The sequence below is a fragment of the Solanum dulcamara genome, chromosome 1 (genome assembly GCF_947179165.1).
Source record: "Solanum dulcamara chromosome 1, daSolDulc1.2, whole genome shotgun sequence".
NCBI lineage: Eukaryota > Viridiplantae > Streptophyta > Magnoliopsida > Solanales > Solanaceae > Solanum > Solanum dulcamara.
The window spans coordinates 10,168,747-10,183,871 of NC_077237.1; the positions used below are offsets into that span (position 1 = coordinate 10,168,747).

The 15,125-nt window shown below is 33.5% G+C and overlaps 1 protein-coding gene and 1 long non-coding RNA gene across 10 annotated transcripts; both read left to right on the top strand.

Annotated features, from left to right (window-relative positions):
* Positions 1 to 408: 408 nt before the first annotated feature.
* Positions 409 to 5,620, top strand: LOC129901493 (uncharacterized). Of its 2 annotated transcripts, none has more exons than XR_008769847.1 (3): positions 409 to 576; positions 1,585 to 1,660; positions 3,910 to 5,620. It is a non-coding gene; the product is annotated as an uncharacterized LOC129901493 (long non-coding RNA). The 2 variants fall into 2 exon arrangements; XR_008769846.1 differs by lacking the exon at positions 409 to 576 and adding an exon at positions 956 to 1,288.
* Positions 5,621 to 6,777: 1,157 nt separating this feature from the next.
* Positions 6,778 to 15,070, top strand: LOC129901502 (pentatricopeptide repeat-containing protein At1g71490-like). Of its 8 annotated transcripts, none has more exons than XM_055976704.1 (8): positions 6,778 to 7,034; positions 9,986 to 12,479; positions 12,654 to 12,708; positions 12,792 to 12,927; positions 13,736 to 13,817; positions 14,268 to 14,352; positions 14,441 to 14,545; positions 14,654 to 15,070. In XM_055976704.1, exon 2 carries the CDS (start codon positions 10,120 to 10,122, stop codon positions 12,331 to 12,333), a length of 2,214 nt encoding a protein of 737 aa, XP_055832679.1. In that variant the 5' UTR covers positions 6,778 to 7,034; positions 9,986 to 10,119; the 3' UTR covers positions 12,334 to 12,479; positions 12,654 to 12,708; positions 12,792 to 12,927; positions 13,736 to 13,817; positions 14,268 to 14,352; positions 14,441 to 14,545; positions 14,654 to 15,070. The 8 variants fall into 8 exon arrangements, with proteins under 8 accessions (XP_055832679.1, XP_055832693.1, XP_055832687.1 ...); XM_055976718.1 differs by having other exon boundaries at positions 9,986 to 12,343; XM_055976712.1 differs by having other exon boundaries at positions 9,986 to 12,708; positions 14,716 to 15,070.
* Positions 15,071 to 15,125: the final 55 nt, after the last annotated feature.

Here is a 15,125-nt window from a genome sequence, read left to right on the forward strand (position 1 = left end):
GGAAGGATGAATATTTTTGAACTAAAAATAAAGTTGGAGAATATTTTTAGACCATAAGATGAAAGAATGGTATTTGGAGGGAAAAATTATTTGTGTGAGTACTTTTAAATAAAAAATTACTGAATTTAGCGATACTTTTTATTTATTAACATCTATAACAATACATAGCAATACTATGATAAATATGCTATTTATTAAAAGTGAATTATGCATGTATTATAGTAAAATGTGTGATAAATATATTATTCATAAATAAAATATATATTACATGTGTTTTATAAATCATTTTTAATAATATTTATTAAAATTATATTATAAATACATTATAAGTTGCAGTAAAATATTTGTTTTTGTTATAAATAGTAAATATTTTCCCCGTTTTCATTTTGGATTTGGAGTATTCTCGGCCCTTTTTCCGGTAATATATTGAGTCTTTCAACTTGTTTACAAAAAGTTGTTCTTCCTGTCTCATTTTCCCTCCTGGTTTTCGCTGTTTTAAGTACGATTTCTCTTCTTTTTGCCTGCGCGATATCTGAAGAAATAAAAAGTAGAAGTAGAAGATGCACCAATTTATCGGTCCAGTTCTCTTATCTTCTCTCCCTCTATTCTTCTTTAATTTTTTATAATCTGATTATTATTAATAGTAATAATTAATGAAATGAACTAATGCGTCCAAGGTGTTTGATGGTATGCCCAACTCATTTTTTGGAGTAATAGCGTCCACAAATTTTATTTCAGGCTGGGTTTTTGTTACTAGCCAACTGATTTACCTACTAATTCAGCTGCTTATATTGCTTCTTCAGTTACTGAAATTTGTTTATCAGTGATTTACTAGAGATGACAAAGAGTATTGGATATAGTAACAAATATCTTTTGCTGAATTAAAAATAATAATCATTTGTTGTCAATATGTTATTGTAAATAAATAAAGAGGTTATTTGTTTTGAATTCTTGAGTAGATTTGTGTCTTTTATTGTGGAGATGACTCCTTTATGGCTAAGTTTATTAATGAAAATTGAAAGCCATTCAGAATTTTTTTTCAGTCTTTCTCAGATTACAGTTTAACATTACTTTATACGTAGCGCCGATTTTAAGAATTTCAACTAGTCCAAATTTGCTGTAGATGTAGTGGAGACTATAAATACCGAGTCCAATATATATTTGTGTAATGTGCTAACATGTTCCAATACTTCCTTACATAACACATTTATGATTTTCATTTTGGGAACTAACAGAACTAGAAGATTCATTTTTTTCAAAGACGATTATCTCATCTGATGTTAACAAGGTAGAAACTTTCTTCAGAAAAAAAATGTGTTTCCTTATTTTTCCGATGTCTTCCCTATCGAGATTTTCTTTCTTTATTTTCATAAAAAATTGTGCTCTGGACTTTTTATCAATATGAGGTGATCGTAACACAGTATATAAGACTCCTGATTCAGGCAATCCAATTTTCCGTGTGTAAGGCGAAAGCCCCCAAAAATGGTTTTCCAAAAATGGGTGATCAAAAGATACTTTTTGTTATTTTTTATGTGGGATCTACCTTTATTATATGACTAAAATTAGCCATTTGTTACTCTGTAGGACAAATTTATGATCTACCAATCTCCACAACCTTTTGGGAAACAGAAATGCTTGGTACATCATGTCTGGGATGAAGGTGCCAACCTATTTCTCTTTAAAAAAACAAATTTGTGATGTTAGGTGAAGCTAATGAAAAAATTACAATAGGTTTCTTGAGGACAAGGTCCTTTACTAAAGTGACTTTACTTATAAAAAGGTCTTAAACTACGTTATGTCTGCTCTATTCTTAGTCAATTAGATCCTTGGTCAATTTTCACTTATTTTTCCTTCAAATATGACTAGTATTTTAGATGAAATGTTGTTAGGCGTATGATTGAAATTAAATAAACAGAGTTGCGTGCACCTAACTTTCAGATGGAAGAAAGAATAAAGGGGAAAATTTTAGTGTATGTGAACTCTAGTATTGGCATAACTCTTACTATGCAATAAAAACTTTCAGGGAATAAGAAAATTTTCACTGCCTTTGAATTTAAATGTGATACCTCCCCTTTTTTCCCCCAACACACAACCTCAAATGAAATGGGGATGTCACTTGAGTACTTATCCGGGAAACACAAAAAACGAATATGATAGATCTTGAAGCAGAGAAGCTAACTTTGCGTTTTATCTTTATTCCTCAAAAACTAGAAACAATGGTACCCATTAACTCCTAATACTGCTAAGAAGAACATATTTAAGGTCTGAGAGTAAAAAAAGAGCAAGCTGAAAAGCAGCACGGTAATTGAGAGTGAGAGTGAGATATGAACAACTAAACTTTTTTTTTACAAAGAAGTCAAAGTTTGAGGTGGATTTGTCGATAATTAACAAGTGGAATGCGTTGGAAGATTAGATACTTGCCCTTTGCTTTGCTTTAGAAATGAAGCTTAGAATGAGTCACGTGTTTGTCGTTTATATCTATCATTTTCAGTTTTTGTTTTGGTTGAAACTTGATGAAGGAGTTGGACTAAGCTGGTTATTAGAATTTTTCAAAGATTTCTGTAGCTTTTCGTGCATCATTTCATCAATTGATTTATTTTTTTGGGATAGAAAGGACAACATCACTTTATGCCTTTTCTGGTATTCGTGACTTTATGCTCATTTAGGCTTTATTTTGTACAAGAAATAATCTTTAAACACTTACACTTGATGCTTAACACTTGAAGAAAATCCTTTCAAGTTATTTCTATGTTGGAAAGGATAAGGGATGAGAGTGAAAGAAAGTCACTACAAATCTTTGTTTTTTCCTTAAGGGATCATCCGTTGTGACAGGAGGCCTTACGGTAGATTTGAAAAGGTATTAACACACATCAGTATGCCTAGATCAAGATGAATACAAAGATAAAAATGTTCAACTTCAAAGATTAAAATCATGCTTAGAATCCAACTGGTTCAGTTGGACCTTAGCAAAAATGGTCATGCTAACGACAAATATTTTGGTTACATATGTGGACATACCTAATGATTGAGAGATGGCTTTAAGGAGTAAAACTTCCCCTTAGTTACATAGTGAGATTGCAACAAATTACTTCGCTAGCCACCATCTCAATTCACTGCATATAATTGAGCTCTCGATAGTTCATGTCTTTGGTCTGTGTTGGTTAGGCCATCATTTGGGATAATGCTCTTAATTATCTGCTGCAAAGCACAGTTGATAATTACTTTTGTTGCTGCACACTCTATGTGTTCTCCAAATATATTTTAATCTTGATGTTTTCTTGTTTCATTTTTTGGGTGGTAGTTACTGTGCACATCCTGTAAGTCAAAAATTCTTTTCTGATTTATGGTGGTTGTTGCATCAATAACTTTGCTAACTGTTATGTGCCGCTAAATTAATCTCATATATTTCGTCTAAACTCAAATTCTGATGAACTACTGTTTGATTTTGCTGCTTACCCTTAAGAGTACCAGCAAAAGAAAAAGTTCAGAGTCCTGCATTAGTATTTTGTACCTAAGACATACTGGCTTCAAATGCATATGCATTATGGACAGACTTGTATGATATTGAACGATGTTTGAAATTGAGTTTATGATAATTCAATTGAACTTCTACTTCACATATGGATCAGATAATTGAACGGTGTAAACTTGAAAATTTTGTCACGTGCTAGGGAATCTTGAGGTCCGCTGGTAGTGCGACTCTGGTCAATCAAGTAGTTAAGTTTTTTCCTTTTCGTCTCCGGTTGTATCTCATTTTTCAGTCCATGAAAGTAAAAAAGTTAAATACTAGTTTTATACTTTAGTTGCTTATAAATGTAATAAATTTTTATCATCATACATGACAGTACCAAACATATTTTTCCCCTTTTGAAAGAAACAAATTTTTTGCACAAATTGAATGTATAACAGGTCATTGAAAGTAAGTGTTTCTCGAGAGGGAAAAAGGAATTATGCTGTCTGTAATAGGTAATTTTCTAAACTTTGTTTTGACATTTTAAATCATGAATGATATTTCGAGCTGTGTGTTTCTCTGAATGATATTCATTATATGCTATGAAAAACAAGCTAAAAATGGACTGCATGTTAAATTGAATAATTGATGTTGGAGATTTGGGTGTTTTGCACCGTTACCAACCCATTCATTTACTTGCTCAACTTTGGTGAAATTGATCTTAAGAGCTATATACCCGACCTTCAGTTTATGTATAACTAATCAAACGGTAGATCTGAAGTTCTATTTTTTTCATAGAACTAAAAATATTTAGGTTCCATACTTGTACGTGGATGATAAATATGGTGTAATTGTGTAATATCTTCTGTTGGTCGATATGTATTTATAATGTTCAACTCTAAGAATCAGAATTTCTTATCTGGATAGACTCTTTTGAAAGTAGAGACCGTCCATAACTAAACAGGTGTATTTGCCTCTAATTTTAAGACATTTACTTTGGTTATGAGGAATCATAAATGCACAAAATGGACTAACTTTTAAAGCTACTATACATTTTCCTCCAAGTGCAGCATGAGTGTTTTTGCTTAATCTGTGTGCTCTCGCTTTTAATTCATCTTTATTTTGAACTTTAAACTTTAATTTATGTTATCACTCTTTTCTCTATTTTTGTGTTCGGACCTTTTGGTCTCTCTGCTGAAGAACTCAAAAAGTAGCACTTGTGGAGAAATTGTGAAATTTAGAGAGAGAATCTTATCACACTAATTGGGTTGAGTTGATTTTAATGACCTGATATAATATATTTTACTTACCATTCACATAAGGATTCAATGAATACATCCTTGATTGTTAGCAGTGACAAAACTCATAAAGTGTATAGATTTTAGGGCTATTTGATCACTTTATCTATTCTGCTTATAAGTTCTAAGATTTTGTATTTATCTGTAAAATGAGGATTCACAATTATTGTGGCTGTCACAAACGGTGGTGATAATGCGGGTAAGTAACTTTGATCACTGAAATTTTTCTAGATAACTATGAAGCATTAGTTACACCTTATATCTTGTGAAAATATGAATGTTGTGTTTATACTTGCTGGTGCACTACAAAGAACAACTCAACTCATTTTTTCAATAAATATTTCAAAATTATGTTTTAATATTCACTCCATTTTTACTATGTCTGAGTTTATATCTTTTTGTTTTTTCTTTTTCATTAGCTCTCCGCTGGAGGGGTACAGTTTAGATAGTGTGTTGATTTGTCCCATTTGAAGCCCTTGGAGTATGCCTGTTTAGTGGTATCCCTTGGAAGAATAAATGCTTCTCCAGGCAGGTTGAAATATGATGTCTTGGAGTTTGGAGAAAGGAAAAAAAATCCTCTCCAAAAGTTTGAAATGTGATCCCTGGATGTTAGGATTGTCGCAGGCAACATTGGATATTTCAGAATATTTTGTAGATTTTTGATCCTCAATACAAGAAAGCACTACGAAATGTTAATATGCTTGTAAACATTGAATCAACTAAACAACAATGTTTCCTTTAGTGTTTTTTTTTTAGGAAGGTAACAATTGTATTTCTATTAAACCCAAAAGAAGTGCTTAGTTTAGATCTTTACAAAAACAAAAACAAAAGGTACAAAGGACTAGTGTTCAAAAACCTATATTCTTATACATTGCCAATTAAGTTAACTAAGTTATCTACTTCCCTCCATATTCTTATACATTGCCAATTAAGTCAACTAAGTTATCTACTTCCCCCATATACTTTGTAAGTGTTTGGCTTCAAGTAGATTTTGGAAAAAAATTAAAAAATCTTGGGAACTAGTGTTTGTCCATATAATTTGTCATTACTTGGCAAATATATTTAGCAAAATTTTCAAGAACTTGATAACTTGGGAAGTTTAAAAATTTTAAAATTACCACAAACTTTTATATTTTATAAACATACCCATAATTTATTAATTCCAACTAAATATATATCTACCAACTTACTCCATTGTTTCGTTTTCTCATGATTTAGAAATGAAAGCTTGTCGGGAAAAGATTATTCGTACAATGTGAAAAGATTTTATAAAAGAATAGTTTGTTATTATCTCCCCCGAAAAAGAATAGTTTGAGTGACAAGATTAGAAAAAAAGAATAATTTGTTTTTAATTCGATTAATGTATTATTCTTGCTCATATTGTTATTTTGTTGTTGTTGATTGTTATCAATTATATTATAAGCTTTATTTTTTTAACGGAACATGTTAATTATAAAATGATAACACAAACTTATGGATATTTTCAATAATTTTTAGAACTTACAGGTACAAAATAATATTTTTTTGAAACGTCACCAAAACTTAAAAAAAATTGTGGCCAAATGCATGGTGAAACTTCACCAAAACTTTCCCAAAAATAACTTGCCAAGAATATAATCACCAACAATTTATCCTAATTTTATGGATAGAACTGCTAGTGCCTTCAAAAAATCTGGAATTCTAATCTTCCACCAATCCTCCTCCCCTCCTCTGTACCCTACACTCCACCAGCTGCTCAGAAGACCTAGAGACAGTTTGGATTGACTTATAAGTTATTTTCAGTTTTTTTTGAGTGTTTGACTAGTTAACTTAAAGTTATTTTGTGCTTAAAATAAGTCGCAATAAATAATTCAGTTTATTTGGATGAATTTATTTTAAGCAGTTTATAAATTGTAAACAGTTTATAAGTCAAAAAAAGATTGGTGTGACCCTTTTTTTAAAAAAAACTTATAACCAGTTTTTATCCTTAAATACAATAGAACGCGTGCCACGGATTTACAATTGTTTTTGCAATGTAAAAAGAGGTATTCATCGCTCTCAACATCGTGGTCCAATAAATTTTTTCCTTTAGTGTGTTATATTGATTCTTTTTACCCATCTTGTGGAAGTTCCTAATACTACAACAAATGGTGTTGGGCATAAGCCCGTGTCTTGCACGGGCACTACCCATCTAGTTGACCACTAAACTGCAGTTTTTGCTTAACTTGTTCAAGTAACAAAGTTGGAAGGCCGATGTTAGGGTGGAGTGGGCACAAATCCTTACTGGAGATACGGTACATTTTGGGGTTCGTTCTCTTTTTAGTTTATCTAAATCGTATCTGCAATATCAAGAGTAATATGGTTGGTATTTGCTTTCAAATTTGTTGGTTCAGTTGGAGAAATGTAGTTGCCAACGCAATGGTAACCTTCAAATAGGAGTTCAAAGCAGTGACTGTAAAATTTGTTAGTTTTTCAGTCAATTGGTGTTTTGCTGAATTATTTTAGTGGGCATTTGACCATATTTCATTGTGAAATTTGAAAAAAGATAGTTTTTATTTTTAAAGTGAAAAATGATATTTGAAAATTGGATTTGTATTTGGCCATGAACACAAATTGCAGTTGTTTTTGACTTTTTTTTGAGTAATTTGGAGTTAAAAAATTTAAAACTTCTTGTTGTTTTTCAAATTCTTGAAAATTTGGAATGCAACTTCAAGTTGAATTACAGAATTTTATGACCAAACATGTTTTCTAGTTCAACTCTGAAAAAAGTGAAAATTTCATGGCTTCAGTTCATTTGATAACCATTCTGGTCTCTGATTTTGATTTTTAAATACTACATTTGTTTGTCTTGTTTTGACTTAACAAGAGGTTTAAGAAATTAAAGAAAATTATTGAATTTTGTGGTCTTAAACTAAAAGATACGTATAATGTACCAAAATGCGCTTTAATCTTGTGGTCTTAAACATGTGGAAAGTTAGTTACTTGCTTTTGGACTAAAAAGGAAAGTAAGGCAAACAAATTGAAACTGAGTGAGTAATATTTTATAGATTATTTCGAAACAAAAAAGAGCTTTACTTGTTCTATTTTCTATCTAAAATCTCAGAAAGAAAGAAAATGGTGCTTAGTACATTGTGTGGCAAATAAAATACTGAAGCTTTTCCGGGTAGTTCTTTGTTTATGCTATCTTTTTAAGGAATCAAGTTCAATCTTAATGACCTCAATTTCAAGTGTGATAAGTGACATCTGAAGTAGGGATGGATATATGCATATCTACATTAAATTTCAACTGAAACAATGAAGTTCTTTTGTTGTGAGCTGCATACTCTGATATTGTTTAAGTTGGACGTAAATACAAATCTTAATCACTGTGAGATGTAATAGCCATTTATCTATCTATCTATTTATATATATATATATATATATACACACACACACACATATATACATACATACATAGTAATTCTTGCCTGTTAAAGTACTTATTGCCGTTCAATATTTTGATACCCGGTGTGTTGGAATTTAATTTTGTTGAACCAACTCATGATAAGCAAGGGTTAGAGTGTTCACTAGTACTTTTAAGACTTGAGGAACGATTATAACAGATGCAAAAAAAACTACTCATGTGTTCTGTTTGTCTCTGTGTTCTGCTTTTCTAAAGTTTCATATAATTATAATCCTAATTCTTTTTAGGTTGATTCATTGTCACAAACTTGACTATGTTTCTATCTTCATTGCTTTGAGTTTCCAACCAAAGAATGTATGACTGAACATGATCTAGATCAAGGGGGATCTATGTTGTCATTATGTATTTTATGTATTCAATACTTCTCTTCATGGTATCTGCATAGATCAGTATGCATCAACACTATTTTATGATCGTGTGAAGGGTGGACAAATTGACTAGTAAAAGATATTCTAAGGTCCAAAGGACAAAAGTTGTCAAAACCCCTTCTCCAAACCCCTAAAAAGGGTTCCTGTCTCCTCCTCCAATCTCCACGACCACTATTTCCCCTTCTCCTCACTGGATAGTGCTGTGGCCGGAGCCTTTTGATGTGGTACATATATTCTCTCTATATCTCTGTGTGTTTGCAATGAAGGAAACTGTTTTTCCATGGAATATGTTTTCTTGACAAACAAGTGAGTTTGTTACTTATTTTCTAGTGTTTGGTAAGAAAGCAAAGAAATATATATTATTCCAAGATCAATTATATATAGTCTAATAAAGTACTATGCGGGTGGGATGAGGTGGGATGGGGAGTGGGGGTTCGGTGTGACCGTGTGACGGGGTGGGGGGCGTTGGTGGGTGGGGAGGAGACAATTAACTTGACATGTCACTTAGTGAACTTTTTTTCCCTATTTCCATCCGGAAAGATATTTTTCTCATTTTTAAGGAACTTCTATTCCTAGAGAAAATGTTTTCCAAAACATTTTGACCAACCAAACATGAGAAAATTGGATAACATTTTCCAAACCCACCCTTAATCTTCCCATTTAGCTGCTGAGGTTCCTTATGACCAATTCTTGGTCAATATGTGTGAATACCATGTTATCTTGAACATCAGATTAACTTCTCCAGATTCAAGTGCATTCTGCGTGATTGTAGAAATATTAAAATGTGAATTTTATGTAGGTTTTCTTTTGTTACTGTTTATTTGGCGGTTTGTTGGTCAACTGGTGGTGAAGTGAATCTTTTTGTGGGTGATTTTGATGGAAATTATGAGTTTTTTCTTCTTGCCTTCTATTTATTTTACAAATACACCAGAATTATGTAACTAACACTACTTAAATGCAAGAGAACTATGAGTCCTACTTAGCACCTGTTTTTGTTTATAAGTCTTACTCCCTCCATCCCAATATACAAGATGATATTTGACTGGACATGAAGTGTAAGATGTTCATTTAAGTCATACGTTGTATTAGTGATAGTGAAAGAAAATGTGGAAATGATTGTTGAACAGTTGTATGATTGTTGAACTGTCACATGGAAGTTTAAAACTTGAATAATTTAATTAATCTGAAATCTTGAAAGTCATGAAAGTTGTATAGAAATATATTGGTATTAAATATTTTTGGATGTTCCAACATAGAAGAGTGTCAGAAAAATTGGGACAGTATGATTTCCAGGTTCATATAATGTTTTAGAAAGTGTAATGATTATTTCCTTGTGGTTTGCATCTTATTTTTAATTAAACGCGCAGGGTATTATGGATTTTTTTGTTCATTATTGTATCTCTTATATAATATATTCTTTTTGCAGGGGTAGATTGGCTAAAAATCAATCTTTTTAAGCTGCTACAAACTGTTTGTTGGTGTTGCAAATGCGTGGGAAATGCAGACGATACCCGTCCACAATTTTGTTATTACTAATTATAGTTTTACCATTTTTAGTTTATGCGATCCTGCTTCAGTGTGCTACCAAGAAACCTTCTGCTGTCCCAAATTCAGAAGTTCATACCTAAAAAATGGAGAAATGTTAGAGAATCAGATCCCCGAAACTGTGGCCAGTCCTTGCTGTGTAGTGCACATGAATGTATATCAGGGCCTTGTAAAGCAAGTAATGAATCTATGGTGGATTGCCTACTGACAACCTTGAAGGACTTTGCGGGCCAAGGTCACATATGCAAAGCCTTTAGAACTTTTTCTCTAATTCGGACTCATGTCTCCTCTCAAACCCCTTGTGATCTTGTTATACAGTCATTATCATCTCTTTTATTATGTTGTACTAATTGCAAGTCACTCTCCGAAGGGAAACAAATTCATGCCCACATTATTAATTTGGGCGTTGCACATAGTTGGAATTTGGTGCCAAGGATAATTACCTTCTATACGACCTTTGGTTTACTTGATGATGCTCATGAAATTGCCGGCACTTCAAATATTTTGCACCCTCTCCCTTGGAATCTCCTTATTTCTTCTTATGTTAGAAGGGGGCGGAATGAAGAGGCATTCTCTGCCTATAGGCAGATGGTGAATAGAGGTGTAAGACCCGATGATTTCACTTATCCATCTGTTCTAAAGGCCTGTGGTGAACAAATAAATCTTGTTTTTGGCCGGGATATTCACAAATCTATAGATGCTAGTTTGCTAGAGGGTAACTTGTTTGTCCAGAATGCTTTAGTTTCTATGTATGCGAAATGCGGGGAAGTCGATGTTGCACATGATATATTTGAAAGGATGCCAATTAAGGATGTAGTTTCTTGGAATTCAATGATCTCTGGTTATGCTACCAAAGGTATGTGGAGTAAAGCTTTTGAGCTTTTTGATAAAATGAGGGCTGCTGGTGCTGAAATGGATATTATTACTTGGAACACCATAGCTGGAGGTTGCTTGAAGACAGGTAACTTTATTGGGACTCTTAAATTGTTCTCTCAAATGAGAACTTGTGGAATTCAGCTAGAACCTGTGGCAACCCTTATTGGTTTGGGTGCATGTTCCCACACCGGTTTGTTAAAAAATGGAAAAGAAATTCATGGCTTAGTGATTCGAAGTCACCTTGATGATTTTGATAATGTAAGAAACGCTTTAATTAATATGTATGCCAGATGTGAGGCACTTAAGCAGGCATACATTTTGTTTCAGCGTGTTGGCTCTAAAACTGTAATTACCTGGAATACAATCATATCTGGCTTTGCACATTGGGACAGGTCTGAGGAAACCTCCTTTCTTTTCCGAGAAATGTTGCTTTCTGGTTTTGAGCCGAATTATATCACTATAGCAGGCATTCTCCCCCTGTGTGCTAGGGTGGCAAATTTACAACATGGGAAAGAATTTCACTGCTATCTTGCAAGGCGTGAAGGATTTGAGGAACATTTGCTCTTGTGGAATTCACTTGTGGATATGTATGCAAGATCTGGAAAGGTTGTTGTAGCCAGAAAGCTGTTTAATTTGATAAGCAAGAAAGATGCAATTACCTACACTTCGCTGATAGCAGGATATGGTATTCAAGGTGAAGGAAGAGAAGCAATTGAACTATTTAATGAGATGATAAAACTCCATATAAAACCAGACCATGTGACCATGGTTGCTGCTTTGTCAGCCTGTAGTCATTCAGGCCTTGTGATGCAGGGCCAGAAACTATTTGAACAGATGCAAAGTACTTATGGTATAAGTCCTCATCTGGAGCACTTCTCTTGCATGGTTGACCTTTTTGGTAGGGCTGGTCTACTTAAAAAGGCAGAGGAAATTATCATAAAGATGCCTTATGAACCAACACCTGAAATGTGGGCAACTCTCCTTGGAGCATGTAAGATTCATAGGAATACTGAGATAGGAGAATGGGCAGCTGAGAAGCTGCTGGGGCTGAGGCCTGATAATCCTGGATACTACGTGTTGATTGCTAATATGTATGCGGATGCTGGGCGTTGGGACAAACTGGCAAAAGTGAGGACCCTCATGCGGGATTTCGGTGTAAGAAAATCTCCAGGATGTGCTTGGGTTGATACGGGTTCTGGCTTTTCTCCCTTTTTGGTTGAAGATACCTCCAGTGGCCAAAGTAATGAAATTTATTGTCTACTGGGAGGGCTGAATAGGCAAATGAAAGACACTGGTCATTTGTCTACAGAGGATTCGTCTTCTGAAGAAGAACTTTGTGAAGGACTCCTTTAGGAAACAGAAGGTGAGACTCGGATCCAGTCCTTTGACTATTTCCGTAAGAACTTTGCTCATCTTTCCTGTTGCGAGGTATATCCTATCCCTCATGCAGAATATGTGCCAGTTTGATCGAACATTCTGCTTTTTCTGCCACGGTTGAGGTAAATGACTGTTTTATGCATATCAGCACTTTCTTTTAACCATGTGCAAAGAAAAGTTAGCAAATACTTTGACTTGTGATTCTTTCAATGCCATAGTTGTCTTTTCACCCCCTGTCTGAAGCTAGCATGACTTTCTTTATCTTTTTTACCACTGATAATGTTTTCTCTTTACAGGTTGCAGGTTTTGGAGAGTAATGAAACACTTGGAGAATTTATTTCAATCTTCAAGGTAGAGAACCCAGATTTTTAAAACAGAATACTGATGACATTAATTGTTCAAGTCGTAACTGTATTTTCTCATTTGTTTTGTAGGCTTATGATCTCAGTTCGAATGACCAGGGTTCTTTCGCTGCAGCATACGTTTTCATTTGCAAGATAAATCCCTGGGTGCAGACTCATTCTTTTCCAAATAATACTACTGTTCATTTTATTACATTCAATTTTATAGGTGTGTTCATCTTTTCTTGATTTACTCTCTTAAATCCCTTGGTGAAGAGTTATTCTATTCCAATTATTTTCTTTTGATGTACTCCATGAAGTATTTATATCAAGGACTGCCTTTTTTAGATCTTGAGAAGAGGTCTTCTCACTTTTACTTTAACATGGATATAAGAATTAGAATTAATTAGATTCAACATCAAGTTATAAAAGTACTACCACCTTTCGTTGGGTCGAGCTTTAATTATTTTTTAAAAATTTGGAACATCAAATTTCATAACTTTTCTGAGGAAAAAAATACATACTACGGATAGTATTTGCAACTTATAGTATGTTTCGTATAGTTTCAACGACAACATACTCAACGTAATCTGACAAAGTGGGGCCTGAGGGTAGAGTGTATGCAGACCTTACCCCTACCTTGAAGGTAGAGTGTTGTTTTGGATAGATCCTCAGCTCAAGGAAATATAGTTTGAAGCAGTATGTAGAAAATGTTTCCTATAGTTCTTTATCAGAAAAAATGAAATGTTTCCTATAGTTCTTTATCAGAAAAAATGAAATGTTTCCTATAGTTTTCGAATATATAAAATTTAAATATTAGATTTATGTAATTCAATTTAGCTCCGAGGATTAGTCGAATGGACACTCGTGAAGCGAAACGTGACTAGTAAAAGTAATGGAGGGAGTACATTATTTCTGAAAATTTTCCCACTCCTCTAAGATTTAATATTTGTCTTGATAAAATATAAGCTTCTAAAGGTATTAATACCCTGAACATAGTAGTAAATGATTAAATTGACTTGTTTCTCCATAAACAGGGTTCTCATGTCTGATGACTTCATTCCAGGGGCACTTTGCAAGCTGGAGCTAAGGTTATTGTTCATCTTGTCAAAGCTATAGGTGCGTCATTAATTACTATTTGTGTTCTGTCTCGTCAATGTAGTCTATTTGTCTTCCTTTCTCTATCATGTTAGTGCTAATAAGGATGAGAAAAGGCAGTCAATGCCCTCATGAAGTGGTTCTTTTCTTTTAGTATATTGGTGTCGATTATTAGCTAAATTAATAAATGAGATTCTTGCTACTCTCATATTAAAAACTGTGGCTTTCTCTAATGTAATTAGAAATGAGATTCTCAATTTACTGTAACAAGGGGAAAACAGTTTATTTCTTGCCTGAGTAGAACATAATTGTTGCAAATTCATGAAAGGTGATATAGGCACATGACTTGCACTTCATGCTCCTAGTTATTTTATATTTTAAGTGTATATTCTTTTCCTTTTCCCCTTTTGGATTTATGGTGATGTCATTCCTATTAAGCACCGTAGCCTAAATGATGAATTCCTTGTATAGGGGAAAGTTGAGCAAATGAACTTCTTCAATAGGAAAGTGGAGGCAAGTGGTTAGGGTGTGTGTACAAACTCTTACTGGAGATAAGGTACATTTTGGGTTCGTGCGTTTTAATTTGTCTAAATCTTCTCTGCAGTATCAAGAGACGAGTAACCTGGTTATTGTTTTGCTATCAGATTCGTCAGTTATGTTGGAAAACGCCATTGCGAAATGCTAACGCAATTATAACCTTCAAATAGAAGTGGAAAGCCTTGACTGGAGAACACAAGTGCTTTTTAGTGGTATAATTTGTTACTTTATCTGTCAATTGGTGTTTTGCTTAATATTCTTATTGGTTTCACCTTGTTTGATGACGATTCTGATCCCCAATTTCAATATGAATCTTATAGATGATTCCAAAACAAAAAAGAGCACAGGTTCAAGAGTGACTTGGTTATTGTTTCGCTTTCAGATTTGTCAGTTGCCTTTGGAAGTGCCATTGCTAACACAACAGTTCAATTACAACCTTCAAAGAGGAGTGGAAAGCACTGACTGGAGAATGAGAGCGCCAGTGTGTTGGTAGAAGTTGTTACTTTATCTGTCAACTGGCGTTTTGCTTAGTTTTCTTATTTGTGTCAGTTTGTTTGATGACCATTCTTATCTCTGATTTCCATCTTTTAATATTCTCTTATAGATGATTCCAAAACAAAAAAGAGCTGAGCTTGTTCTTTTTTCTATCTATAATCTCTGAAAGGAAAAAAATGTACATTGTGTGCCATGAGACCACCTTATCCTTTCAAAATCTATATGATACTTATGTAATAACATTAACGGCTTCTGACTGTTTGCTTATTGTAAGTTGTAAATCATTCTTGGTATGCT